This window comes from Schistocerca gregaria, chromosome X (assembly GCF_023897955.1).
Source record: "Schistocerca gregaria isolate iqSchGreg1 chromosome X, iqSchGreg1.2, whole genome shotgun sequence".
Classification (NCBI taxonomy): domain Eukaryota; kingdom Metazoa; phylum Arthropoda; class Insecta; order Orthoptera; family Acrididae; genus Schistocerca; species Schistocerca gregaria.
This window is the reverse complement of record NC_064931.1, coordinates 726,571,355-726,598,749: the sequence shown is the minus strand read 5'-3', so window position 1 is coordinate 726,598,749 and position 27,395 is coordinate 726,571,355. Positions and strand designations below refer to the sequence as shown.

At 41.1% G+C, this 27,395-nt stretch overlaps 1 protein-coding gene across 1 annotated transcript in view; it reads right to left on the bottom strand.

Moving 5' to 3' along the window:
* Window positions 1-19,788, bottom strand: part of LOC126298297 (ATP-dependent DNA helicase Q5-like) — a 147,873-nt gene extending 128,085 nt beyond the window's left edge. The window contains exons 1-2 of the mRNA XM_049989594.1: window positions 19,727-19,788; window positions 19,055-19,223 (exon numbers count right to left, since the gene is read on the bottom strand). Coding sequence (XP_049845551.1) covers window positions 19,055-19,223; window positions 19,727-19,788 — 231 coding nt within the window. The remainder of the gene's footprint in view (window positions 1-19,054; window positions 19,224-19,726) is intronic.
* Between the last annotated feature and the right edge of the window lie 7,607 nt (window positions 19,789-27,395).

Below are 27,395 nucleotides of genomic sequence, written 5' to 3'. Positions count from 1 at the left end.
AACTGAGGCGCCAGGTGGAAATGGCATGGCAAGCCGTTCCACAGGACTACATCCAGCATCTCTACGATCGTCTCCATGGGAGAATAGCAGCCTGCATTGCTGCGAAAGGTGGATATACACTGTACTAGTGCCGACATTGTGCATGCTCTGTTGCCTGTGTCTATGTGCCTGTGTTTCTGTCAGTGTGATCATGTGATGTATCTGACTCCAGGAATGTGTCAATAAAGTTTCCCCTTCCTGGGACAATGAATTCACGGTGTTCTTATTTCAATTTCCAGGAGTGTAACTACACTTATATGTTCTAAATACACAAGCAAACACAAATACAAGATTACAACATCAATGTATCTATAAATGAACATAAAAAGTTAAACCACATAATGCCCTATTCTATGAAATTTATAGATAAATTTGAGTTTGCTTCTGTATCTGGAGCACATAAGTGTAGTTATCTTTTAGTTTGGCTTGACACTGATATAATACTAATGAGATTATGCATATCGAGCATAAGAGTAATACCTCTGAATGTTCATTATACAAAAGTTGGTTCTGATTGCTTTAGATGTTTCTGACATTTCTACTGCCTGCATATTGACATGCATTTCCACATGGTAATATTTTATTTGTTTCTCACTACCTACTAGAATATTGTTTTTACAGATAATATTTTGTATTTAACTGTTAATGATATCTTTTTATGTGTTTTACATTCATGTTTTCCTGGTACGGTATCACACAGATACATTTATTGCATTATATATGGATTAATATTCTTTGACCTACGCTCTGTTCTGAATTCAATTCTTTGACGTGTTACCTTAATGTTTGGTAAACTTCATTGCTGGCATTAAGTTATTCTGGTGTCTGATTCTTTACAAGGATCTGATGTACAACAAAGGTGTTTGTTTTTACATCACTACACCATCGCTAGATGGCATTTGTTGTATCAGTTTCTGGTTCCCTACCTATATTCCATATATTTCTCATATTATACAACATAGTATATTTCCTTATGGTGTCCTACATAATTTTATTACATGATATATGGATACATTCACACTTTCTTTTTCTCTACCATATCTTGAAATTACACAGTGACGTATTACATATATGTTTCTTAGTATGTTATGACATACACTATGTGATCAAAAGTATCTGGACACCTGGCTGAAAATTACTTACAAGTTCGTGGCACCCTCCATTGGTAATGCTGGAATTTAGTATGGTGTTGGCCCACCCTTAGCCTTGGTGACAGCTTCCACTCTTGCAGGCGTACATTCAATCAGGTGCTGGAAGGTTTCTTGGGGAATGGCAGCCCATTCTTCATGGATTGCTGCACTGAGGAAAGGTATCAATGTTGGTCGGTGAGGCCTGGCAGGAATTCGACTTTCCAATGCATCCCAAAGATGTTCTATAGAATTCAGGTTAGGACTCTTCAGGCCAGTCTATTACTGGGATGTTATTGTAGTGTAGCCACTCCATGACTGGCCACGCGTTACGAACAGGTGCTCAGTCATGTTCAAAGATGCAAATCACCATCCCCGAATTGCTCTTCAACAGTGGGAAACAAGAAGGTGTTTAAAACATCAATGTAGGCCTTTGTCATGATAGTGCCATGCAAAACAACAAGGGGTACAAGCCTCCTCCACAAAAAACATGACCACACCATAATACCACCGCCTCCGAATTTTACTGTTGGCACTACACATGTTGGCAGATGATGTTCACCAGGCATTCGCCATACCCACACCAGGCCATCGGATCACCACCTTGTGTACCATGATTTGTCACTTCACACAACATTTTTCCACTGTTCAGTCGTCCAATGATTACCCTCCTTACACCAAGAGAGGCGTCGTTTGGTATTTACCGGCGTGATGTGTGGCTTATGAGAAGCCGCTCCACCATGAAATCCAAATTTTCTCACCTCCTGCCTAGCAGTCAGAGTACTTGGAATGGATCCTGATGCAGTCTGGAATTCCTGCATGACGGTCTGGATAGACATTTGTCTATTACACATTACGACCCTCTTCAACTGCCATGTACATGTCCCTTCATGTTTCCACTTCATTATGACAATGAAAACAGAGGACCTAGTGATGTTTAGGAGTGTGGAAATCTCACATACAGACGTATGACACAAGTGACGCCCAATCACCTTACCACTTTGAAAATCCTTGAGTTCCGCAGAGTGCCCCACTTTGCTCTCTCACAATGTCTAATGACTACTGATCTCACTGATATGAAGCACCAGGCAGTAGGTGGCAGCACAATGCACCTAATATGAAAAACATGTTTTTGATGGTGTCTGGATACTTTTGATCACATAGTGTAGTTATTTGTCTATATCTCGTCCTTCAACATGTGTTTTGGATGCATGCAACATACTGTTTGCCTTCATTACTGTCTTGATGTTTCCAACCATAATGTTTTTATACTTACTGCTTGATATGCAAATATATATTTATGAATATTTCTGATATTAAACAAAATAGATATTTGTCTTTAGTATACTCTGTGTATATGTTACAACATAACTGTTTTATAATTACATGATATATCGATACATTCCCATTTGCATTTTGTCCACACTATCTGGATATTATCTTTTGGCATATTATGGATATGTTATAACATAGGTGTTTGTTTATATCTGATTCTTTGATACATTTCTGAAAATAAAAAAAGGTTACAACTATTTTAATTCTCTTTAACACTGAGGAGGCAACTTTGCTTACAAAGACTAGGGACTATGGTAATATTAAGCTATTTGAAATTATCTTTACATGATACTCTGGAGGTAAGTGCAGCTATACATCATCTGTTAGCCTTCTTTATCACGTGAAAAGTTTTGAGAGCGGGGAGTTATCCTGTAGGAGAATTTCATATGTAAGGTGGAGGTGGGAAATGCAAAATATACATACACTATTAGGGTTTTGCTTACATTATTCCTCAACAGATAAATCATATGAGAAAGTTTGGAGCACAGTTTTTCTGTGTGACTCACTCAGCTTAGTTTCTGATCAATGTAGATACCTAATAGTTTAATTATTTTGAAACCTTCTTAGGAAACCCTTAAAATGAAAACAATGCCTCCAGTTTTATTGTAATTAATTTGCAAATATTATGCCTGGGACCAGTCAGCATATCTAACACCCCCTGGGTAGTGTGCATATAGGCCACCCCCACCGACCAAGCTGTCTCACTCTCTCGATCTCAGTAACTCAGTACATTGCTTCAGGACTCAGTTCGCATTTCACCTCAATACGTCGCACTGTGCTCTAGTCTTCCACAACAATAGTGATCACCTCGCTCCTTAGCTAGCTGTGAGGGAAAGTTAATTCACTGTATATAGTTGTGACTTGGACATGGACAAGGTTCAAGAATCAGTTACAGGATATCACTGAAGTTAAGTAATCAATTGGTTCCTGTGGGGTATTTTAACCATATGTGCATTTTGTGTTGTAGTGAGAGGAAACCGGCCACCCCCTTATCATACAACCCCCTCCTCATCCAGCCAGGAACCACAAAACATTACAAGAGGGCACAGCCATAACAAGTGGCGATGAATCTGATCAACAATTTTTGTTTGCTTTTCATGTGTTCTAGATTGTGACAGGGGAACTGTCATTACAATGATTCTATTTGCTCATTTGTTCTTGTTGTTGCATATATTACAGGAGGGGAACTGCAGAGCTAATGTTTTTCTCTTTTCAGAGGCTTTGCACATTGCTTTTCTATTTGTCCTTTCATATTTTGCTGTAATTTGTTAGTTTTAGAATGTCTACCCCGTCCATTCACCACCTGCCCCTACACCTCAGCTGCAGACTGCTCCTGCTCTGGAACTAAATCAGATTTTTCAGTTTCAGACCCAGCAAATCACATTGCTGTCTGTTGTTGTTGTTGTTGTGGTCTTCACTCCTGAGACTGGTTTGATGCAGCTCTCCATGCTACACTATCCTGTGCAAGCTTCTTCGTCTCCCAGTACTTACTGCAACCTACATCCTTCTGAATCTGCTTAGTGTATTCATCTCTTGGTCTCCCTCTACGATTTTTACCCTCCACGCTGCCCTCCAATGCTAAATTTGTGATCCCTTGATGCCTCAAAACATGTCCTACCAACTGGTCCCTTCTTTTTGTCAAGTTGTGCCACAAACTCCTCTTCTCCCCAATTTTATTCAATACCTCCTCATTAGTTATGTGATCTACCCATCTAATCTTCAGCGTTCTTCTGTAGCACCACATTTCGAAAGCTTCTATTCTCTTCTTGTCCAAACTATTTATCATCCATGTTTCACTTCCATACATGGCTAAACTCCATACAAATACTTTCAGAAACGACTTCCTGACACTCGATGTTAACAAATTTCTCTTCTTCAGAAACGCTTTCCTTGCCATTGCCAGTCTACATTTTATATCCTCTCTACTTCGACCATCATCAGTTATTTTACTCCCTAAATAGCAAAACTCCTTTACTACTTTAAGTGTCTCATTTCCTAATCTAATTCCCTCAGCATCACCCGATTTAATTTGACTACATTCCATTATCCTCGTTTTGCTTTTGTTGGTGTTCATATTATATCCTCCTTTCAAGACACTGTCCATTCCGTTCAACTGCTCTTCCAAGTCCTTTGCTGTCTATGACAGAATTACAATGTTATCGGCGAACCTCAAAATTTTTATTTCTTCTCCATGAATTTTAATACCTACTCCGAATTTTTCTTTTGTTTCCTTTACTGCTTGCTCAATATACAGATTGAATAACATCGGAGAGAGACTACAACCCTGCCTCACTCCCTTCCCAACCACTGCTTCCCTTTCATGCCCCTCGACTCATATAACTGCCATCTGGTTTCTGTACAAATTGTAAATAGCCTTACGCTCCCTGTATTTCACCCCTGCCACTTTCAGAATTTGAAAGAGAGTATTCCAGTTAACATTGTCAAAAGCTTTCTCTAAGTCTACAAATGCTAGAAACGTTGGTTTGCCTTTTCTTAATCTTCCTTCTAAGATAAGTCTTAGGTTAGTATTGTCTCACGTGTTCCAACATTTCTGCGGAATCCAAACTGATCTTCCCCAAGGTCCACTTCTACCAGTTTTTCCATTCATCTGTAAATAATTCGCGTTAGTATTTTGCAGCTGTGACCTATTAAACTGATAGTTCGGTAATTTTCACAGCTGTCAACACCTGCTTTCTTTGGGATTGGAATTATTATATTCTTCTTGAAGTCTGAGGGTATTTCGCCTGTCTCATACATCTTGATCACCATATGGTAGAGTTTTGTCAGGACTGGCTCTCCCAAGGCTGCCAGTAGTTCTAATGGAATGTTGTCTACTCCCGGGGCCTTGTTTCGACTCAGGTCTTTCATTGCTCTGTCAAACTCTTCACTCAGTATCTTATCTCCCATTTCGTCTTCATCTACATCCTCTTCCATTTCCATAATATTGTCCTCAAGTACATCACCCTTGTATAAACCCTCTATATACTCCTTCCACGTTTCCGCCTTCCCTTCTTTGCTTAGAACTGGGTTTCCATCTGAGCTCTTGATATTCATACAAGTGGCTCTCTTTTCTCCAAAGGTCTCTTTAATTTTCCTGTAGGAAGTATCTATCTTACCCCTAGTGAGACAAGCCTCTATATCCTTACATTTGTCCTCTAGCCATCCCTGCTTAGCCATTTTGCACTTCCTGTCAATCTCATTTTTGAGACGTTTTTATTCCTTTTTGCCTGCTTCATTTACTGCATTTTTATATTTTCTCCTTTCATCAATTAAATTGAATATTTCTTCTGTTACCCAAGGATTTATATTAGCCCTCATCTTTTTACCTACTTGATCTTCTGCTGCCTTCACTACTTCATCCCTCAGAGCTACCCATTCTTCTTCTACTGTATTTCTTTCCTCCATTCCTGTCAATTGTTCCCTTATGCTCTCCCTGAAACTCTCTACAACCTCTGGTTCTTTCAGTTTATCCAGGTCCCATCTCCTTAAATTAGCACCTTTTTGTAGTTTCTTCAATTTTAATCTGCAGTTCATAACCAATAGATTGTGGTCAGAGTCCACATCTGCCCCTGTAAATGTCTTACAATTTAAAACCTGATTCCTAAATCTCTGTCTTACCATTATATAATCTATCTGATACCTTTGCTGTCTACTGTACAGCAATTGCCTGCCACAAAAGCTGTGTCAGCTGCCCAATCAACCAACCAATCCAACAATTGCTAGCAAACAACATTCTACCATTTCGGCACTTTGATGAAAAAGAAGAGGAATAGCTTGAATATCTCAGCCAGATCTAGGCCCACTGTCAAGTGTATCAGATTCATGTTACTTTGAAATCTCATTATTTCCTGTCCATTACAGGAGCCCCGGTGTTTCGCTTGATTCAAAAACTCTTCTCTATGTCCTCCGCCAACACACTCTCCACCGAGCAAGGTGGCGCAGTGGTTAGACACTGGACTCGCATTTGGGAGGACGACGGTTCAATCCTACATCCGGCCATCCTGATTTAGGTTTTCCGTGATTTCCCTAAATCACTCCAGGCAAATGCCGGGATGCTTCCTCTGAAAGGGCACGCACGACTTCCTTCCCCATCCTTCCCTAATCCGATGAGACCGATGACCATGCTGTCTGGTCTCCTTCCCCAAACCAACAAACCAACACACTCTCCTATGATGAAATAGTAGGTGCATTAAGCCAGTATTATGAACATCAGATTCAGGTTAAAGCAGATAGATTTCAGTTTTTTCACCTCAAGAAAAAGCCGGAACAGATGTACCATCAGTGGTATACCGGCTTACACGGTCTCACTAGAAATGTAAATTCAAGTGCACTTGTGGCAACTTTTACAGTGACATGATGACCCACGATGCGATCACATACTATGTCCCTGATAGCAGAATTACAGAACAGATTCTCTAGTACTCAGATCCTTCACTCCATCAAGTGTTGCAAATATTACAACAACTTGATTCCAGTGCCATAACCACTGATAAATTTGAACAGGTCCAAATTTGTTGGGTCGAGTCACCTTTTTGCCCGCGACTGCCCCCCTCAGCTGCCACAACAAGCGTGCACACAGATGTGCAGACAGCCTAATAAACATGTTGCCAGGCCTGTAAATCTAATGAAGTCTTGCCCTCATTGTTTTACTCACTATAAGTAACAAGATTACCCATTGCACAACATGACATGTTACTCATGTGGAAAGAAAGGCCATGTCCAGGTATTTTGCTTGCAATAGCAAAAGAATGCCAATTCTGCCCACTCTCACAACAGTAGGTCTCATGCACACTCTGGGAATGCAGTGTTTTCAAAAGCTACTACAGGTTCTAGCAATAATTCAAGTAAGGTTGTGCCCTCATCTTGCCCCAGTGCAGTGTGAAGCCATTCCAACAAACTATTTCTAACACTCCATATTGCAGGCCATAGTAATGACTTTCAATTGGACACAGGTGCTTCTGTAACTTTGCTTAATCGTGCAACATGTGTACAGTTAGGCTCACCACGCCTGTCAAAATATAGCATGCGCATAACTTCATACAATGGACAGAAAATCCCAGTACTTGGACAGTGTAGTTTGCCTGCCACTTACAAATCTCACACTAGGACAATGAAATTTACAGAGAAAATATTTTTGGCTTAGAATCGTTTGGCCTTCACATCCAAGACAATATACTTTCAGTGAATGCTTTTAATTCAAAAGACAGTGTAGTTAATTTGCTTAATGAATTTCCTGAACACTTTTCTGATGGAATTGGAATAATTTTGTAGGGCACAATACCCTGAAAGACAATGTACAGCCTAAGTGTTTCCAGACTTGGCTCGTTCCCATTGCCTTATGAGACAAAGTAGTGAATTAAAAGAATTGCAAGACAAAGATGTGATTTCTCCAATACAAGCTAGTCAGTGGGTTTTGATGCACAAGGCTTCTGGTAGCATACGCATTTGTGTTAGCTTCAAAAGTACAGTCAGTTCACAGATAATAATTGACACTTATCCATTGCCCCACCCTGAGGAACTTATGGACAGGCTTGGCACAGGCTGTTACTTTTCTAAGATAGATTTTTGTGATGCTTGTTTGCAAATACCGCTAGATGAATAATCACAGGGAGTGTTCGCTGTTAATACACACTTAGACTTGTTCAAGTATTTGTGCGCCTCCGCACCCCTTGCAGTCCATGACTTGCCTGTTACTCACAATGTATCTGAACTGCAGTCAGTGCTAGGCAAGCTGACATGCTACATTTGTTTCATTCCAAATGCTTCACAGACCGCGGCTCCATTACATCACTTGTGTCAGAAAAATGTGCCTTTCGTGTGGACCAAAGAGTGTCATGACAGGTATCAGAAACTCAAAAATGCCTTGCTCAGTGACAGATCTTTAGTACATTTTGATCCTGCCAAAACAGTTATTTTGCAAGTAGACACTTCCTCTTACAGAATCGCCTCAGTGCTTTTCCACAGAATTGGTGCACAAGACAGACATATTGCATGTGCCTCAAAGTTGTTAACTCGAACTCTGTGTAATTATTCACAAATTGAAAAAGAAGCTCTCGCTGTTGTGTATGATGTAACAACATTCCGTCACTTTCTGTTTGGTCGTAAATTCTATTTTGTGAAAGATCACAAGCCTCTGCAGTACTTGTTTCAACCATCAAAGCCAGTTCCTATATGTAAAGTTCAAAAATTGCAGCACTGGGCTTTGCTTCTATCCCAGTATCAGTACGAAATTGTGCACACACCTACAGCAAAGCATGGCAATGCTGATGCCCTTTCTCACCTCCTGATCAGCCCTGACTGATTTTGATTCTTCCAACACATCTTGTTGCCAGATTGTTGCACATGGCTCTGAATTGCTGCACTCTTTTCCACTGAATTACAGGAAAATTGCACAAGTCATGAAAGTGGACCCTGATCTGAAGATTTTGTTGCATAACATTCGCACATCTTGGACTCGCTCATTGAACAGTATCCACAGTCCACCAATACTTTGTGCACAGTACAACAAGGTGTGATCGTAGTACAATCTGACAGTGGACAATTGGGTTTGCTTATTCCCACAGTGTTGCAAAATGATGTGCTACAACTGCTTCACCAAGGACATTGGAGAATTGTTCACACTAAACAGTTAGTGCTCCAGCACTGTACTTGGCAGGGCATGGATGTTCACATTGAACAGCTGAAGTCACAGTGTCATGCATGCACAGAAAACCAATCAGACCCACCACAGACATCACAGCTTGGCCTAAGACTCACTAATCACCATGGCAACGAGTGCACATTGACTTTGCAAGGGCCATTCTGGAAAACTCGTTGGCTTATTGTGGTATCTTTTAGCAAGTTTCCATTTTTCATGCCTATGAACTCTACCACGTCATGTAGCACCACTTTTGCATTGAAGGATTGCCTGAAGTCATTGTTACAGACAACAGACCTCAGTTCATGTCACATGACTTTGAACAACATAGCATTCGTCATCTAACAGGTGCTTCGTTTCACCTCCAGTGAAAGCTTCCTACACACTTTTAAAAAACAGATGGCCAAGCTTTGACCCTTGCACACATGAGAACAAGTGCTGCAAACATTTCTCACCTCCTATCGCTCCCACCCACGTAACAAGCCATTGCCGGCAAACTTCTACATGACTGCCACCATCCGACGCTGCTTCACTTGCACCACCAACCGCAGCATCCGGCGCTGCCAATGGTCTCCAAGTATTGCTTAGCACCACCTGATCTTGTTCTTCACAGGGTTTTGGCCGATGTCAGTTCTGGGAGTAAGGCAAAATCCAAAAATGCATTGTCACATATATGTATCTAACGGCAGGTCCAGATGGTTTGCAGTGCTGTCAGCAGAATCAAATTCACATTTGTTGTTTGCTCCAAGATTCTGTTGCTTTTCTTCCCCCAGATTCATGGCTTCATTGGACCACATGGCCTTTGCAGTCACCCATTGGTGTCGCGAAGGCACCCCAGGATGAGCCAATTGACGTCGTGTCCTCACCTCCACCATCGCCACTCTCCAACCCGATGTACCTGGACCTGCCATTGCCATCACCGTCACCATCATCACCTCAGGAGATGACCTCAGGACTGGACATGTATGCTGAGCAGTGTTTCCAGAAGGCCATTCCTCTGCTTTGGCAAGCCAGATGGCGTGGTACAGCTGGGGGGTATGGTGTCCTCCACAGTTACAGTTCCTGGCTCATCTCTACATCCAACTTCCTGTCTCCCACCATATTGTCGTTTGCATCTCCAGTACGAAACAATGGTGTGGCATTTCAGAGGCAGGGGAGGAACGTGCTGGAGAACACCTCCACCAGCACACCTGTCAGCACAATGAATAATTGTGTTGCAAGTGCTGAACTAAGAGTGCCTATGACAAGAGAAGACCAAGACACGCCCCCAGGCTATGGGCCAATAAAGGGCAGCCTACATATAGGCTACCACCACCGACTGAGCTGTCTCACTCTCTCAATCTCAGTACCTCAGTATGTCGCTTCAGGACTCAGTTTGCACTGCACCTCAGTACATTGCACTGCACTCTAGTCTTCCACAGTGGTAGTCATTGCTTCGCACCTTAGCTGGCTGTGAGGAAACTTTAGTCATTGTATATAGTTGTAATATGGATACAGGCGAGATTCAAGAATTAGTTATTGGACATCACTGAAGTTAAGTACTCAAATGGTTCCTGCAATAAACTGTATTTTTATGACATGTGCATTATGTGTTGTAGTGAGAGGAATCCGACCACCCACCTATCATACCACCCTCTCCTCTTCCAACCAAGAACCACAAAACATTACACGAGAGCACAGCCACAATACCTTCTGTAACAGGTAAACAGTCTGATATTTGACTGTTATTGTTACTAACTGTCCTCTGTTCTCTCCAACTCTGCTGTACTGGAGCTTTTGCACTGGTTGTTTTCTTACTCTCAAAACAATTATATATTTTTGTGATAATGGCATCAACTGATTTGATGGTGAAAACATGAGGTCTGAAACCAAACTGTTGGGAGTTACGAAGGTTATTTTATGCAATATGCTGGTTCACCCATTCTTGCATACAATATTCTGAACTGCTGTGACAAAAGTTATGGGATAGTGATACGCACATATACAGATGGTGGTAGTATCGCATACACAAGGTATGAAAGGGAGGTTCATTGGTGGAGCTGTCATTTGTACTCAGGTGACTCGACTGAAAAGGTTTCCAATGTGATTATGGCCACATGACAGGAATTAACAAACTTTGAACATGGAATGATAGTTGGAGCTAAATTCATGCGACATTCCATTTCAGAAACCCTTAGGGAATTCAGTATTCCAAGATCCCCAGTGTCAAGAGTGTGCTGAGAATATAAAATTTCAGGCATTACCTCTCACCACTGACAACGAATTGGACGGTGGCCTTCACTTAATGGCTGAGAGCATTGGCATTTGTGTAGAGTTCTCAGTGCTAACAGACAAGCAACACTGTGTGAAATAACTGCAGGAATCAATACAGAATGTATGACAAACATATCCATTAGGACAGTGTGATGAACTCTGGCATTGATAGCCTGTGGCGGAAGACGACTAACAACACGGCATCGCCTGCAGCATCTCTCCTGGGGTAATGACCATATCAGTTGCACCCCAGACAACGAGAAAACCAGGGCCTAGTCAGATGAGTCCCAATTTCATTTGGTAAGAGTTGATTGTAGGCTCTGAGTTTGGCACAGACTTAAGCCATGGACCCATTTCACCAACAAGGCACTGCACTGGTGGTGGCTGCATGATAGTGTGGGCTGTGTTTATGAGGAATGGACAAGGCCCTCTGGCCCAATTGAACCAATCATCGACTGGAAATGGTTATGTTCGGCTACTTGGAGGTCATTTGCAGCCACTCGTGTGCTTCACATTCCCAAACAATGGTGGAATTTTTATGGATGGCAATGTGCCATGTCACCAGGCCACAGTTGTTCATGATTGGTTTGAATGACATTCTGGAAAATTCGCGAGAAGGATTTGGTCGCCCAGAACACCCAACACGAATCTCACTGAACATTTATGGGACATAATTGAGAGGTCAGTTTGTTCACAAAATCCTTCACTGGCAGCACTTTCACAATTATGTATGGCTATAGAGCCAACATGAAAGGGGACTTCCAACAACTTGTTGAGTCCATGCCACACTGAGTTGGGTACTATGCCAGGCAATAGTAGGTCCATATTATTGGTATGAGGTACAATGGGCAATAGTTATCAGGGGGTGGTTTATCACCTTTCTTATGGATATGCAATCTGGAGAGATTCCTTCATGAAATACTCAGTTGATGATTTTGGTTAGTGGCAGTAAAATTTCTTTCTTCATATTTCATAAGAATAGTGTAATTCCTGGATGGAGCAATATGTAAAATAAGGGAGGCAACCACTCATCTATAGTGGATCAATGCACGGAGCACAAAACACATAACAGAAAACAGCATCCATACTAGTTTTTGAGCACTACCTCTTTTTCTAGCAATAGTATACACATTGAGACACACACAAGACAGAAAAAACAGACACTCCTGTGGCCCAAGAGTGTGCGTTTCGGTATCAGTGGGGTTGTCTCTGTGTGTGTGTATGCCTGAATGTGCGTACCATTGCTGGAAAAAGAGGTAGTGCTTGAAAGCTAGTGTGAATACTGTTTCCAGTTGTGTGTTACTGTATTCCACACATCAATCCACAATATGTAAGTGGTTCCTTTCCCTTATTTTAAATATTTATTTACATTTTCTGTTACATAACTTGAGATTCCACAGAAATCTCGTGCTTTTGAATTGCTAAGTTTGGCAATTCCTTTACTAACTTGTCAGTAAAGATACATAAGATCAGCAGAAGTCGTCAGGTCGCTTACTATCTACGGCTGGGAGTGCTTCAACTTTATTTACATCTTTAGCGAGCTTTTCATTTGAGCCAGAGCGAGTAAGGTATGCATTTAAGGTGTATGGCTGGACTGGAATATTGTTGAGCTTATTTTAAGAGCTTCTTTCTGTTTTAACTTACCATATGTTTGTCAAGGTGAGTATATAATTGTCATTTGCTTTCCTCTAGACTGCTCTAATTTCAGACCTGTATGCCCCTCTCTTTCTCAGCTCATCCCTGGTGCATTCTGTTGTAGTATTCATCATTTCCTGCTAAGTTTGCTCAGTTATAGAATGTGCCAATTTCTCAGTTCTTGAGGCTTACTGCAACAGTTCTCTTTTTTGTGTTTTTGTGATATTTGGGACCACATGAGTAAATGTTTTCCACGATAATTCTAAAAATTTATGTGTTAATCCACTGACAGACATATCATTAGTGAGTACTGTAGTCTTTGAAAGTTCAATATTATCCAAACAAATCCTCAGCCAGGTGGGCTTACTATTTAAATAGTATTAGTTTCGTTATCTTGATGTGTCTAATAGGTGTTTCAAAGTTTTATTATTGTACTTCTTTGCTTTCATGCGGCCATCAAGCTTTTGCAAACATCATACATGAATTGAGTAATAATACTTACATATAGAAATGGTACATACATTTGTCTTAATATTTTAAATATATTACATGTTCCAACAGACAACATGTAGCTTAGAATTCTAACTAGAAAAGCATTTAACTCCCTATGAAACAGCTTTGCTTCACAAGTTTTCAAGCTATGTGACAGGTTGTTGAACCATCTCTGCCCATTAATATAAAGACTGTTGTCTGTAATTTTTAATTTTGTCTTCTACCTGAAGTAATTACCCTTACTTGTAGTATCATAATTATGTGTATCACCCCACATGTTTACTTTGTAGTCCAAACATTAATCTAACTGCTCTCTTCTGTAATATCAATGGTGCAGGTATGCCACACAACTCCAGAGTTCACATCTGTTTTAATATCATCACATATCAGTACTCTGCAATTTTTATACTTTAAGAGTATTATTATTAATTTTTCAAGTTTTTCTATAAATAATTCTTCATTATTACTAGGGGAGTAGTATATTGATACAGCTATTAGTTCTTGACTTAGTATCAATATCACTGAAACTTCAAAAACTGCTTCTATACACAAAGAACATGCATTTATCACTGCATACACTTATTATTATTATTTTACGAAGACTGAAATATCACCATGCTTCAGATTTGTCTGCAGTAACAAGTTGCTGATTGGTATTGATAAGATACACTTAATTCAAGTTCACAATGTGTTATCCAGAATTCATTCACTAGTAAAAATCACAATTTCAATAACAATTCATACAACATTTTTCTGATGATACCAACATATTGATGTTGTTCTTGTGGTCTTCAGTCCAAAGACTGGTTTGGTAAAGCTCTCCATACCACTCTGTCCTGTGCAAGCCTCTTCATCTCTGAATACCAGCTGCAACCTACACCTTTCTGAATCTACTTACTGTATTCATCGCTCGGTCTCTCTCTATGATCTTTATCTCTCACACTTCTCTCCAATAGCAACATTGTTGTCACAAAAAAACACCATAACTGATAGTTGATAAAGCAAGTGAATCCCTCAATAATAAATAAAAATTGTTAATATTAATATATTAACTCAGGAAATAAAAAAATAATTCCCAGTAATAAGACATAACCCCCATGTATACTCAATCTTTTACTCAATCTTTAGCTATGAAATCATTTTTTTATGTATTGAAGCACAAGATTTGAACATCATTTTCAAACTACACAAAAGGGCCTTAAGAATAACCAATAAAAATATTTTATAAATGTCTGTTTAAAAGTATAATGGAAAATCAAGGAGAAAATATAATTATGTACATGACAATGGGCTGCTGCTCACCGAATAGATGAGGTGCAAAGCAGTATGCAGTGCTGTGGCCTCAGTACGACAAGTAAGAATCTTTGCTGAACTGAGTGCTAACAAGCCTTTCCAGGGGATACCGCCTTCTTGAGGCACGGTATACGCTGAGCAGGGAGGCTTATGAGCTCTGAAGAAACTGGGGGCTACGCTGGTGGTAACATAGCTTTCGGCAGGGTCACCAAGCCTGACTGGCTCCAGCGGAGGAGCCAGATGAAGTGTGCAGCGGAGAGAGGAGGGGGAGAGGGGGGGGGGGGCCTCTATAGTCTAGATCGTCAACCCCTCTAGGGGAGCCAATCCCGAAATGAAAGCCTGGCCCTCCATGCTGGGGATTGAGAGCAGGGTCAATATCCCTGCCCCATAAAAAGACTATCATCATGTAACATTTAACAAGGAATGATAGACTGCCCTTACAAAGGCAAATTCTGTCAAGGAACACAAACACTGACATATTGGTGCTCAAATTTTGAACATGGAAAGTGTGTACACTGCTGCAAGTAGGAGTTACGGATAGTATCATGGTCTGGATGCAAAGGCATGGAATGGGAGTTGCTCTACTTCAGATCATCATTTGGAAGAGATAGGGTGAGATTCAAAAGCACAAATTCTCCATATTTTTATTCAGGAAAAGATGAAAGACAAGGGGAGCATGAAACTGGGTTTATAGTTCCAAAGAATTGCCTAGATGTGTCATTGCTTTCACTCCATATAACAAAAGAATATGTACTCTGCATATGGAATGCAAATTTCACAAAGTGACCTTCGTGAATGTATATATGCCAACATAAGAATCGGATGAAGACATGGTAGATGATTTCTATGATCAGCTACGAGAGGTTTGAGATAGAATACCTAGATATGACTCCAAAATATTGCTTGGTGACTATAATGCCATACTGCGCAATGAAGAAGCTTTCAGAAGTATGTTTGCTGAGGAAAATCTGCACAATGAAACTAGTAATAATGGTATGAGAGTTGCCTAGTTTGCTTCTGCAAACAAATTAAAGGCAGTATGTGCGTGTTTCCTAAGGAAAAATATCAACAAAGGGACCTGGAAAATACCAGGAATAAATTAAGCAAACAAAAGAGACCATCGATATATTGATGTCAAAGAGGTGGGCATCTGCTATGCAAAATGTGCACCCTTTCGGAGGAGCTAATTCCAATTCTAACCATTATCTAGTAGGAGCCAAAATGTGGTGAAACTTGCTGCTACAGTTGTCAGAGGAAATACTAACAGAGTAAAGAAATGGAATATAGAACAACCAAAAGATAGGTCTATTGTTCAAGAGTATCAAAACAGAGTGAGACAAGAGTTTCAAGATGGGGATGAGCATATAGACAAAGAGTGGAACTCTATTAAAAATGACATTTTGACAACAGCACATGAAATACTGAGGGAAATAAGGGGACTTAGAACTGAAGACTGGTATGATGATGAATGTAGAGAGGCGATGGAATAGAAAAAGGAAGCAAGACTGAAGAGCATACAGCAAAGTACAAGATAATATCAAGCATTATACACTCCAAAACAGAAAAAAAAATGAATCATCATGGAGAAATTTTGCAAATCGGTCACAAACTGATATTCATACAGGTGTCAACAGAAAATGCAAAACTGTAAACTTTGGTGGCTGATGGATGAACATGTGACACTGCAGCATAATTTCACCTCACAGCTGGCAAGGATAGTAAATAGGGGACATGTGAATACCAAGGCATAAGTCTTTGCAAATTTCATTCTGTGTACTCAGTCGAACAGTAAATATGCCTCACAAACAGGCATGTGAATAATATAAGCAGATGTCAGCATTCGAGAAATGTACAGTTGGGCTCAAAGAAGCAGGTTGTAGTAATCAGTGAATCGCTTGACACTTGTATAGAAGTGATGCCACTATTCAACACTGTTGGCAGGAATGGAAGAACCATGGCCACACACAGCGTCAAGAAGGAAGCGATCAACCTAGGAAGGTGACAGAATGTGAGGACTGAGCAGTCGTCAGAGAGGCAGTCAGAGATCTGGATTCATCATTTATCATCATCAATCCTGTGTGCAGCTGGTGCTTCAGTGACCACAAGGACCATTAATAGGCATCTCAAACAACAGGGCTAGTTCCATATGCAAAGTCATTCTTGGAGGATGTCAATGTGGATTTTGGTCTAATAGGTCAACAACAGAATAGATAGTTGTGCTAAGGCAAATATATGAAAATGGATATGAGGATAATATTGAGCTTTATAACCTCTATGTAGACTTCAAGCAGGTTTAGTCTTGACAGTGCTGAAATGTTAAATCATTTGTTACTGCTTGGTATATCATCTAAGTATGTTCCACTTATCTAAGCAACATAGGCTGGTACCAAGGCTGCAGTGTGAGTGGATGATAAAATCAGTAAACCGTTTAGCATTAGTACAGGAGACAGAACAAGGAGATACCCTCTCTAAAACATGTTTTAATCTCACTCTTCAAGCAGTCATTCAAAAGCTTCAAATATCTGGCTATATAGCAAAACATGACTGTAGATATGTGCATATGATGACGATGTAGCAATTAATACTAGGAGAAGAGTTAACTAGGGAGAAAAATAGGTGAGCTAAAAGAAGCCACACCACCTTGAGGCCTTCTATTGATGAAATTAAGACTAAATGCATGAATTTCACCAGAAAGGAAAATAATAACTTGGATAAACTATTGGCAGCTGGTTTAGGGTTTAAACATGTACAGAACTTTGACTAACTGTGACATAATGTTTCATTTCAACTGAAATAAAGCAGTGCATTCTACGTGGTAATAAATGCGTCCACACACTTAGCAATTTTTTGGCCTCTAGATTATTAAACAGACTGTTGAAACTTCAAATTTATGAGGTCATGATCAGGCCAATTGTAGCCTACAGAATTGAAACATGGTCACTAATGAGTATTGATGAGCAGCAGCTCAGGACATTTGAATACAGGGTTCTGCACAAGATTTATGGGGCAGTTCAGGATAGCAATTGTTTCTGGAGATCTAGAACAACTGCTGAGCTGGATTACCTCATACAAGGAGCTGACATTGTAAGAATAATAAAAAGAAGGAAAGTAGCCTGACTTGGACATGTCCGTAGGATGGATAGAGGATGAAAACTAAAAAGGTTTTTGAATGGAGGCCAAGAAGAAGAAGAAGACAGAGAGGAAGGGCACAAAAGTGGTGGATAGATGATGTGAAAATCCATCAGAGTCAGTGGATGGCAGGGAACTGGCAGAATGGAGGAAACTTGAAGAGACTAAAAAGTTTATGCAGTTGTAATGCCATGATCAGTAGTAGAAGTAGAAGAAGAAGAAGAAGAGTGGTAACATGGGACGGGAAGGTGAAAGAACAGTAAAGGAGTGAATATTAAAGTTTTTTGATGTAGGATCACATCATATTGTAAAGTGACAGTAAACAAATGGATAAAACATGCATTTCTGCCATGTTAATGGACTCAATGGAAGACCTCTGCAACTGTGGCCCATTTAGTCATAGTTATTTTGCAACATAACATAGTTCTACAGCCATAACAGTTTTATGTTAACTGACTCTGGCCATGGAAGTCTACACACTTACAGTAAGGGAGTGGTTTAGGAAAGATAGTGCTGGTGTGTGGCATGTAGATATATACAATGTAAGTCGCTGGTATTTTCACATGGAGGGTGTGGGCAATGTAAGGGAACCACTAAGCAGGAAGTACAGGGGACTATGAAGGACCCCAAGCAGTAGAAAGAGAAAACATAAGATGTGTGACCTAGGGCAGAATGGAAAACAAACAGGGAGATTATGAAATTGGAGTGAGACCAGGAGGGCAGATTGGACTGGGAAAAGGACAGGGTATAAAAGTAGGTGGAGAGCAGGTTTAGTGAAGATTGAGGTGAGAATAGTTAAGGAAACAAAGGCTATGTTGTAGATATGGTTTCTATGTGCACAAAAGCCAGTGTTGGTGGGAGGGGTCCCAATTGCTAGGATTTGTGAACCTGCCTCTGAAGACCATATGGAGTAAAACACTATTATGTTAAAGTAAACTTTGGGTTAATGGTTGCTTCACTTTAAATAGTGAGTATGAGTAAATACTAGTTAGCGGCAATGACCAAGAGGCTCTTATAGAACAAAGTAAAAACAGTGAATATGATTATATACTAGTAAGTAAACACTCTCATAGAGCAAAGTATTTTCAAAGTTAAAATCTTTGCAATATCTTACCTTAATTAGCGACAGAAGGGGAGCAAAAACAATAGTGATCTTTCCCTTCTGCAATACTGCTGGCATCTGATAACATAATGACTTCCCTGAGCCAGTGGACATGCGGACGAATAGATCAACATTCCCTATGAATAATAAATTATCCATTAAATGCACAGTCCAAATAAATCTAGAAAAAACATAGTTTTCAATTATATACTTTATGTAGATTATTTGTTATAACATTTGAAAGAGAAAAATTATCCTTAAAATGGCCACATACCAAAAACAACTTTTGGTTAATTAAGGCTACAAATCCAAACAAATTTGGGTTCAACCCAGTGTTTTTTTCTGAATATTAACTTAAATTTTACATCTGGTCATGCTTGATACAAGTGCAAAATGCCTAGCTACTTGGACTTCACAATCAACTGTATGACGTTCGACAGTGGTCCGCCCCTAGTAGCTGAGTGGTCAGTGCAACGGAATGTCATACCTAATGGCCCAGGTTCGATTCCCGGCTTGATTGGAGATTTTCTCCAGTCAGGGACTGGATGTTATGTTGTCCTTATCATCATCATTTCATTCCCATTGATACGCAAGTCGCCGAAGTGGCGTCAACTCAAGAGACTTGCACCTGGAGAACGGTCTACCCTAGCCACATGGCATTTCCATTTACCTTCTACAACTGACCTGTTAATTGAATTCATAGGTTGGGCAAAGGCAAACAATTTGACATGACAAATAGCTTCCATAATATATAGAAAATATCATGCAGGTATCCAGTCCCCTCATTATTAATTATAAAATTTTAGAAGTAGAAAAGCCACAGCAGTGGTTACTAAGTTTGCAAATGGAAAGACAGTAGTATAACAGACAAATGTGAAAACAATCAATTCAAAAGAATACACTGATTTCTTCATTTCTCAGTTTGTGCAACATCAACATGTACTGATTTGTCTCTTTCTGTGATGTGCTCACTTCTATTCGTAGCATACTGTCTACCAAGCCATGAAGTTACTTTCTGCGAGGTAACTACTGATAATAAAACTCTCAAATTTAAATGTTGAGTTGTTCTTGCTCAGTGAGAATCTGCTTTAATCTCAAACAATTTCAACATGAGTTATGATCAGAAAGCAAATAATTTAAATTGTTGGTTGTTGTTGCTAGTATTATGGTACTCACACCTAAAGCTTTAATGGCATTGTCAGTAAGGAATTAATTACTTTAAAATAAGATAAACAAAGTTTTAAAGACTAAAAACAAAATGAAAACTTCTCAACTAAATTTCCCATGCATGCAAACCCTCTCCACATTCCCCACAAACTCTGAAATTCATTACAACCAAACTGTCAAATTCAACTCTCATGTGGTATAACGTGTGTATTGCAACACTGCACTGATGATTCTAGATTAAACAGATGGATATGTGGTTAGGGAAGTTTGATGTGTAGAAGAGACTCACAGTGGTTCATTAGCCATATTCCAAAGCTGTTACAAAAGTGAAGAGAGCTTCACCACAAATTTAAATTAAGCCAGGGCCTTACTGACAAATAAAAGAAAAGATCACTGGAACATCAATGAAAGAAATTTTCAATGAACTTTAAAAGTAAAATGTTTGCCACCTTACTGAAAAGAAATCCTATGGAGCTTGGACTTGTACTGTCACCTGGTTAACAACACTTGATCTTCTGGAATACTGAGCCATCTATGAGATTGGTTTAAGGCCTTCCTGGCGCATGGAAATCATCATGTCATTTTTAACAGGGAGAAGCTATCAGATACGGAACTACACCTCAATCAAAATAACAAAGTTATTGACATCAGAGCATGGAGGAGTACAATGTTATCAGCTACATGCAAATAGATGTGGCAACAACAGTTAAGCAGCTCCATATTGACACATTCACATTTTGCCCATAAATATGCACTACTGAGTTTACTTTGCAGGATCACAATAGCCTTATCACTACAAGGAACATCCTTATGTAGATAAGCTGACATCACTTGTCTGCTATTTGTATATATCAATGAAAGCGAAAGACCACGATATGGTCCACTAAAAAGCTGTGTATTCTTTACAGAAGGCATGCTCAATTGGATTTTAATCATTCATGTACATGAAACATCTAATCACATCAAAATAATATGAATTGCTTCAAGTGCTTACCACTCACAGTAAGATGCATAGTCCGTCATATTTGTACAGATAGTGAAATGAAAGTTGTGGAAATAGGCATCACTCAGCCAAAATGTTTAACACATCTATAACCGCTAACACATTAAATACACGAATTTAAGATAGTGAGTAAATGCCAGTCCATTTAGAATCAATCCCTTCATAGACACTGACATTATCTGTGATGTGATCTATAGCAGAATCACTCGAATTACCACTGAATAAAATTATGTCTCCTATATTATTTTTATACTCATTTCAGTTATCCAAGCTACTTTAAAGATTTTTTTATGTGTGTCATACACCATTACCCCACTTCTCTGGAGTTACTTGTGCAAATTCTTACACTAGCAACTTCTGAATCTCTGCAACAGTAAAGTTTTTATTATTTGTTGCAACATAATGATTCATTTGTGTGCATATTACATCAATGGCTTTAAAATGGCAGTGATATGGTGGAAATCAGACAACCATGAGACTATATTCTTTTGATATGAAATCATTAACAATTTGGAGAAACTGCAGCTTGTTTTGTCTCCAACTGTACATGAGTTATGCCTTCTGCACATTATCCTGAAGATACACATGATGATATATTAACCAATAAACAATGTCACAATTTTTATTGAAAATCACTGGAGCTCTCTCTTTCATAACAGTATCATATGGAGCATTATCCATAACAACTACAGATGTCCCAGTTAAGTTTTCCATTAATTATCATGTTAACCAGTTAAGAAAGCTCTCATAATTAATACCTTTGTCATAGTCACCTGTTTTTCTTGACGTCTACATGAGGAGACAGTTTGGTAGATTTAGTATCCCTGCCAGTGGATATCGGGAAGCATATGAGCTGGCATAGCTATTGCAATTTTGACAAAGAGCTTGGATGAGGCACTGCATGGCTGGAGCCAGGTGTTTGTCCATCTGCTGCAATTGGCCTGGCATGACAGTTCTTATGCAGTTATCAACTGCCTCAGGCTTGGCCTTTCCCTCAGACCACGATCTGTTTTGTGTGAGATTACTTACCCCATAGCTTGCGTCAGTCACAATGTGTCTGTCCTGTGCTCATCGTCAGGACACTAGCACTGCTACCAACATGTCCCGATTCCCACTCCCTACCATAATCATGATGCAATGTGGACACCACCAGGAGGAAAAGACATAAGAAAAGGGGAAACATAATTGCACAAAAGACTAGACAAAATGTAGAGAGAAGGCATGGAGAACCTGACTGGAGCAGAGGCAAGGCCAAGGTCTCCATAACCAATGCCAATTGAGGGACTCCATTTCCAGAGGAGCTTAACAAAATATGGAACATGGAGCACCATGAGCAGAGGAGCACACGCCCCCAGCCATACGATCAGCAAGTTCATTACCTCGGATACCTGCATTACCTCAGATACCTACATGGTCAAGAAACCAAAAGCAATCAACTGAACAAGCAGCATTGCCAAGATCAGCGAGAAGGTTGTGGGTAGCACAGAGCAAGGGGTGGCGGGAAAAAAAATGAGCAATAGCCTGAAGGCCACTCACTGCCTGCTCTTCTGCAGTAAACACCCCGTATGTGGCAGGCAAGAGATGATGTTCCATTCCAACAGAAGACATGAAGGCATAATCACATGGTCAGTGGATTTAGAGCCATCAGTGTAAAAAGCAATGTCATCCTGAAACTCCGGTTCGAGCATTTGGAACAAAGAACAGAACACTACTGGAGCAACGGAGGCTTTTGGAGCCCGGAAGAAATGCACCCGAATCCGGGCCCGAGGAACTAACTATGGAGCAATGGTTGGCAGAGAATGTGGGGAAGAGTCAAGGAGGGATGATGGAAATCAGAGTGGAGAGAACTGAGGTGGAGCCCAACCAGCAAAACAGACCCAAGGGTGAGCAGCAGACAGGTGACAATCTAAAGTCACAAAATGAACAGAATAGGAGGGGTAAGCAGGGGAAAAGCAGGTAGTGAAGGTATAGGAAACCAGGAGCTTAGACTTCTGAAATGAAAGGGGAAAGCATCAACCAGAAGACTGTCGATAGGGCTACTGTGAAAGGCACTTGTGGCTAAATGGATACCACAATGGTGACACGGGGCCAACAAGAGCATCCTGGAAGGGGCAGTTGATCCATAAACTTGACGGCCATAGTCAAGACAAGATAGGCAAGAAGGGTTGAAAGATCAGCACCCCATGAGGTGTTGGCAAAGAAGTGAAAGGCACTGAGTTTATGGAAACAGCCACCTTTAGATGAGGATATGGGGCAGCCACATAAGTTTGTAATCAAAACGAACATCCAAGAAATGGAACTGGGGGACCATGGTCAGGTGTTAGGCATTACAGATCTGGATCAGGATGGAGCATAGTGCACCAACAGAAATGCACCACCCTTGACATAATGATGATGATGATGAGGTCCCATACTCCAAGGAGCATAGGGAATGATGAAGAAGACCTGCACCACTGACTAGGCAAGGTCCTAGTGGAGGTGGTTTGCCATTGTCCTTCTCCAACCGTAAAGATGATGAATGATGATGATGAAAACAACACAACAACACCCAGTTATCACGAGGCAGGGAAAATCCCTGACCCCACTGGGAATCGAACCCGGGACCCCATGCATGGGAAGTAAGAAAGCTACTGTAGACCACGAGCTGCGGACATAAGGGAAGAAAATTGAAAACCATCAGAAGGCACCCTGGGGTTGTTGTTCCACAGACACCACCAAGTGGGAGCTAGCCCAAATACATAAATCATCCACATACAGAGCAGGAGTGACCAATGGTCTGGCAGAGGCCACAAGTCCATTAACAGTGATGACACAAAGGACACTTAATATGGAGTCCTGTGGACTACCATTCTCTTGTGTCTACAGAGAGCTGAGGATGGTGTCAACCTGAACTCTGAATACCCAGTGGGACAGGCACTGGCAAACAAAAATCAGGAGGGGGGCCCAAAGATCCCACGCATGGAACATAAGGAAGACATGATGGTGCCAAGCTGTGTCATACACCTTACAGAGGCCCTCAAAGGGTCGACCCGGTTCCAACCAAAAGTACGGAACACACAAAGGGTTAGTGAATGAGTACCAGTAAAATGAGATTCCTGGAGAATGACATAAGCTGATGAGTAGAAGGCAATCAGGGATTCCAAATCTGGGAGGTGACGGTAATACCCTTTACAGTTAAATTGAAAAAGCACAAAGTTGGTATCCAAACAGGAGGCCAACAGGCTAGAGCCAATATGCCACCATGTCACCACCCATCACCAATAAGGACAGGGTGGCATCCATAAATAAGAGGCCACACTCAGGTTTCAAAGGGGGAGACTGCACCTCTGGGGGCAGTGGGATGTGGCAAGGGGGGGGGGGGGGGGGGGGGTGGAGACACTGTCTTAGGCCTTACATTTCTTTCTTTCCTAGGCCGAGAGAGCAGGACACAGAGGGAGAGCAGGCTTCTGCAAGATCAGGAACTGAAAGGGAGCAGGCAACATTGAGATGCACAGACTGCGGGCCCACGACCAAGTTGTGATGGCAGGCCTCTGGCCTGAGAAACACCTGGTGGAAGGGTCCCAGGAGCGAGCTCCAGCATCGGCAGGCACTCAACCAGTGAGAGGGGGTGACACCTGGTGAGGAGGACATGGGAACCATACGGGATGAGGTCCCTATGAATGATGACTCCCTGAACGATATTCAAAGATTGGTGAGGTGTAATGTACACCTGTACATCGCCAAATGATCACAATCTTAAAAAGCTGCAAACTGGGTGGCAGAAGAAGTTTTGATCATCAATGAACCCAACTGCATCTTACTGAGAGACTCCATTTTGCCAAACTTGTGTTCAATATTTTCCACAAAAAAATAACAGCTATGTGGCAGCAAATGCTTCTGCATCCGTGCTAGTATAGAGCAGGTAGTGGGGAAAGGGTTTCAACCCAAGCCTACCCCTACTGCAGGGCACAGCCAGGGAAGGGAAGGCCGCAGGATCATAAGAAGCAGTATTCAATGATCCATTACCAGCCGAAGAGATGGCCATAGAAGGATGGCCAGTCTTTTGGAGCTTAATACATGTCATATGCAAAGCATCCATCCTGATATTACCCACTCAGATCAGGGGCTCTCCCAAAGGGTGCCACACAGTCACCAGTCTGGCATGGCGGCTGTTGCTGGGAGTTCCGATTCTCCAGAATGACCACTCCTAGGTATGCCGTGGGGAGGAAACAGTTCAGGTATTAGAAGTGTGATCCCTGTGTTGTCAGGAGGATTGGCCAGATGAGTACATAAGAGCCCCACCATACAGACTGACTGCACATGTTGTTGACCTAGTGGGGTGGATAAGGGGCTAGATGCTACGGAGGGAGTTCTTCCTCCAATGGCTCACACTATGGAGAGAAAATTTAGAAGTGAAAATCAAACCCCAAAGGAGACCAAAAATGCTAAAAAAAAGGATGAAAAAGAAAAGGCAAGGGGAACAAAACTATAAGGAATATAGGAAACCAGGTGGATAGCCAATTCGACATAAGTGAGAACACCAAGAGAGGGGGAGGAGGGTGCAGAGGGAACAGTGAGCACACACACAGACTCATGAAAGGACCATGAGGCCCCTGGGGAGGGGAGTTTTATAGTAAGCACTGTATTTCTTTGAGGGGGCAATTTATCATCTCTGCAAGTTATAAGAGTGGGGAATGGCAACTTGTATTGATAATGGTTAATTCACCATTGCTGCAAAATATTTTTGGGTTAGAAGTCTTTTGTGTTTTTGGTTTGCAGATAGTTGGAAAGGCACAATTAGTGTCTGAAGTGGCCCCCTTTCAAAACTTGGACTCTTTATTACAGGAGCATGACCATCTGTGTTCTTTGGAATTTTGTCTGCACCAGGAATTTATGGACATTATTTGGTGCAGTTCATTCAGGAAATTCCCTGTTGTGTAAACTACCTCAATTATATACAGGTCAAGAGGTCCATGCACGAGAAGAGTTTACAACATTTGCAGTTGGTTTTCCAACACTCTCTGGTAAATGGCCTTCATTGCAAATTGGAAAAATTAAGCGTTCTTTCCCAAAGGGACATGTACTTAGGAAAGTCGCCCTCAAACTGCCATCACACAAGAAACTGAAGGATTTCCAGTCATTTTTGGGCTAGATTTCTTATAATGCTGAGTTCATTTCCCAGGCCACACACATTTGCCATCCTCTGAACCATCTTCACCACAAGGGTGTCAAATTCATGTGGTTTGTGGACTGTCAATGGGCTTTCCAGTCTCTCAAGCAGTGACTGTGCTCCACTCTGCTGACAGCAGGTGTATTCCAGTATAGCACTGGTGCAGTTCTGTTAGATTGGAACCCAGTTGGCATGGAGCAGCCCATCACTCATGCATTGATGACGCTTTTTGCAGCACAACATAACTACTCTCAGGTGTAAAAGGAGGCACTGGTTATCATTTTTGGCATTAAAAATTTCATATTCTTTGTGTGGAGCAAAGTTCCCACTCATTACCAACCACAAACCCCTGGTTCCCTTATTCAGTCCTTGCTCTGAGCTGCTGGATTGGACTGCCCAACAGATGCAGATGTGGGTCGCCTTTCTTATAATGCGTTCATTGTACAGGCTGCACACATTTGACAATCTCTGAACAGTCTTCACCAAAAGGGTGTCAAATTCGTGTGGTTTGTGGACTGTCAATGGACCTTCCAGTCCCTCAAGGAATGTCTGTGCTCCACTCTGCTATGACATTCATTGATGGTCTGTTGTCCAGCATGCTAATGCAGATGCGCTATCACAGTTGGCAACAGGACACAATCAAGAGTTGGCTCTAGTTTTCACATTGTATGATACCTTGTACCGTGCAGTAGATATTGCTGGATTTTCCTTTGACACCACAGGAGATAACGGCCACCACAGCTGCTGATCCACTTTTATGGAAAACTGTTTCTGCAGCCCAGATGGAAGGCTCCCAATTGCAGCAGTGTGCTCATCAACTGCTGTCCCATATGCACTCTCCTGCATCCGACAGTCAATTGTGGAATAGGGCGGAGGTGCGATAGCTCCTGAGATTACTTTTACGGAGCCCATGGAATCTGTTCCCTGTCTTCTGTGTGCTTAGTTACTCCATCACTCACACTGGTCACATTGTTTGATCTATGCTCATCTCTATGCAGTGTTTGGGCTCTCTGCTCTTGGCTAGATATCCACAA